The 2,500-nt window shown below is 44.7% G+C and overlaps 2 protein-coding genes across 2 annotated transcripts in view; one reads left to right on the top strand and one right to left on the bottom strand.

The window, feature by feature from the left end:
* The window catches only part of LOC126576112 (U6 small nuclear RNA (adenine-(43)-N(6))-methyltransferase), a 1,680-nt gene extending 953 nt beyond the window's left edge, over nucleotides 1-727 (bottom strand). Inside the window, exons 1-2 of the mRNA XM_050237227.1 lie at nucleotides 407-727; nucleotides 1-350 (exon numbers count right to left, since the gene is read on the bottom strand). The exon at nucleotides 1-350 is cut by the window's left edge and continues 953 nt beyond it. Of these exons, the coding sequence (XP_050093184.1) occupies nucleotides 1-350; nucleotides 407-511 (455 nt within the window). The 5' untranslated portion in view covers nucleotides 512-727. The remainder of the gene's footprint in view (nucleotides 351-406) is intronic.
* Nucleotides 728-919: 192 nt separating this feature from the next.
* Nucleotides 920-2,500, top strand: part of LOC126579264 (MAP kinase-activated protein kinase 2) — a 6,023-nt gene continuing 4,442 nt past the window's right edge. The window contains exon 1 of the mRNA XM_050242698.1: nucleotides 920-1,820. Within this exon, the coding sequence (XP_050098655.1) occupies nucleotides 1,620-1,820 (201 nt within the window). The 5' untranslated portion in view covers nucleotides 920-1,619. The remainder of the gene's footprint in view (nucleotides 1,821-2,500) is intronic.

Consider the following 2,500-nt stretch of genomic DNA (forward strand, 5'->3'; position numbering starts at 1 on the left):
CCATTACTGGTCACATTAGCTCTGGCACTGATCAGACTAAGTTCATCCTTCTCAATGGCCAACATGTTCCAGCGACGGTTCGATTGAACTACGGCCAACAATGGGTAGATGCAGGAAGCACCGCATCCGATATCTATGCCATGTACGTCCTTCCCGGTTTCCATCCAGTCCAGTACCGAGCCAATGTCCTCGAGCCAGTGAATGTAGTTCAGCCTAAGCGGTAAGGTTGGCACCAGTTTGTTGGATGGTAGCTCCAGCGTTAAACCAAAATCCTTTAATAGTAAACATTTCGTGAGCAACTGCACTGCCTCTTTGTTTTTATAATCGAGCTTTACTTTTCCATTTAGATCCTGCAAAGAGATGATAATATAGACGAGTATGGCGGCTTTTCGTATTGGATACGCACCACGGTAGCGACCTTCGCTAGTTCAGGAAACTGTTTGACCAACTCCTGATAATCGGGCTTCTCGCGATAGCGATTACGATAGTGCATAAATTTGTTCACGGACATTTCAATCAATTCGATTTCCTCTGAGATCCTTGAGGAATCACGAGTTTTGCAGACACGATTTTCCAAGTCTCTGCCGAACGACGCAACGAACGGATCTATGTTAAACTTTATATTCCTTTTCCAGGCTTGTACTCAAATAATATCATCGTTCAACGTAATTAAGCAACAATCAGCTTCAAATTCGCCAAAATTATCAAAACGTGCGCGAATCGATTGTTATCATTTCAACCTACTAGCGTAAACATGCTTTGATACACTGTTATGCTAAATTTTTATTAGTTTATGTTTTTATTGACATTTTTTATTTAAAAAATAATAAAATGCACAGGAAAAATATCGCTGCTTATTTACTCATTGCAAACAAGCAGCACTTCAGGCATTTTATGTCGCTTCTTTATTATACCGCAAGACGGAACAGCGGGATAGTGCTAGTCACATGGCATGTGCTGTAACTAAGAGAAAATTCCCCCTTTTGGGTCTTCATCCTTTTTGGGTTATCGGTCCTTTTTGTGATGTTGCGGGTTTTCCAATCAGTGTAGAATCAATGTGGTGTACCGAAGCAATGTTAATAAAGGTGCTGTGAACCGAAATAATCGTGCGAGATTCCGTTCTGGTGCGTGCGTGATCCTCGTGAAGAGCGAAGAAACGTGTGGTTGCGTGTGTGTCCAGTTTATTTGCGTTGATGACACAAGACGCAAAGATCTCGCTCCGAGTAGAATGAAAGTTTGAAAAATAGAAAGATCGTCTCCGTCGTCGTTCTTGGTTTTGTTCTTTCTGGTTGATCTCGACCGCGGTCGCCAGCCGTGATAAGTGTGCGCGAAAACGGCAGAGTTGTTGCACGGGAAAGAAGTGCCGAATTTCTTATATAAGTGTTGTGTAGTGGACAACCGATCCGTCGCATATCCGCATAAGCGTCTAGTGGTTCCAAAAGCGGCGCTTCCAAAAACATCCGGAAGCCAATCATCGTCCGTGTTGTGTCGTCATCGTCAAAAGAAAGTAAACAAATCACGTCCGACCGTCCGGAGTAGTGTCTCGTGTGTTAATTAGTTGTAGCTAAAACAAAGTGTCCAGAACCACAGATTCGACTGATAAGCAACGATAAATTATCATGTACACGATGAAGCCGATTCCCGTGCAACAGTTGGGGGCACAGGAGCAGCTGCCGCCGGCTGAACGGCTTCAGCGACAACCGAAAACTACGGCCATCACCGATGACTACGAGATTTCCAACACCGTCCTGGGTTTGGGCATAAACGGCAAGGTGGTACAGTGTATGAGCAAGAAAACGGGGGAGAAGTACGCACTAAAGGTGAGCCTCTGCGCGGGATCTTGGGTATGTTCGGATGATGACGATACTGCCCGTGACTGCGTGTTTCGTGGCAACCTTGAATGCCATATTCTCATGCTAATTTGTGGCAAACCTAGAAAAATCGTCCGCAATGTACGTTCCAATGAGTTGTGAACGAACGATAGCAACATAAACTGCCAGCCTGCCAGCACTATCAAACGGCGTTCCGTTCTCAGTATCGTGGAACGTGCTTGCTTGCAACCACATTAAAGATAACGATTATCATACTTTTGGTCTCGTGGAATTTACGATGCCAGCACGCATGATGTGGCGAATCTCATATACTATCAAAAAGTCTCGGCTGCCACATAGTAGCCACAGCTAGGGAAACAGAATTTACGCATTCCTACTTCTAGTTCATGGATTGAATAGATCATGCTGGCTGCTAACCCGATTCAATGGATTACGGTTGACTTGATAAGGTTTCTCTCAGGAGTTTAATCCGGCTTCACTGTAAAAATTATGCGGATTATCCGCTTAGAGAGAAGCGCGATTTGTCAGCCGCCGCAAATAGCCTCAAATATAGCGGTGCACGGAACGCGATTCGTTCAGAGCCAATTTAACCGTCCAATTCGAGGTAAAGGTCACTGTGGTTGGTAACAAGCAAATGTCTCCTTCGTGACGATTCTTCATGCGTGATC

Source organism: Anopheles aquasalis, chromosome 3, assembly GCF_943734665.1.
Source record: "Anopheles aquasalis chromosome 3, idAnoAquaMG_Q_19, whole genome shotgun sequence".
Lineage (NCBI taxonomy): Eukaryota > Metazoa > Arthropoda > Insecta > Diptera > Culicidae > Anopheles > Anopheles aquasalis.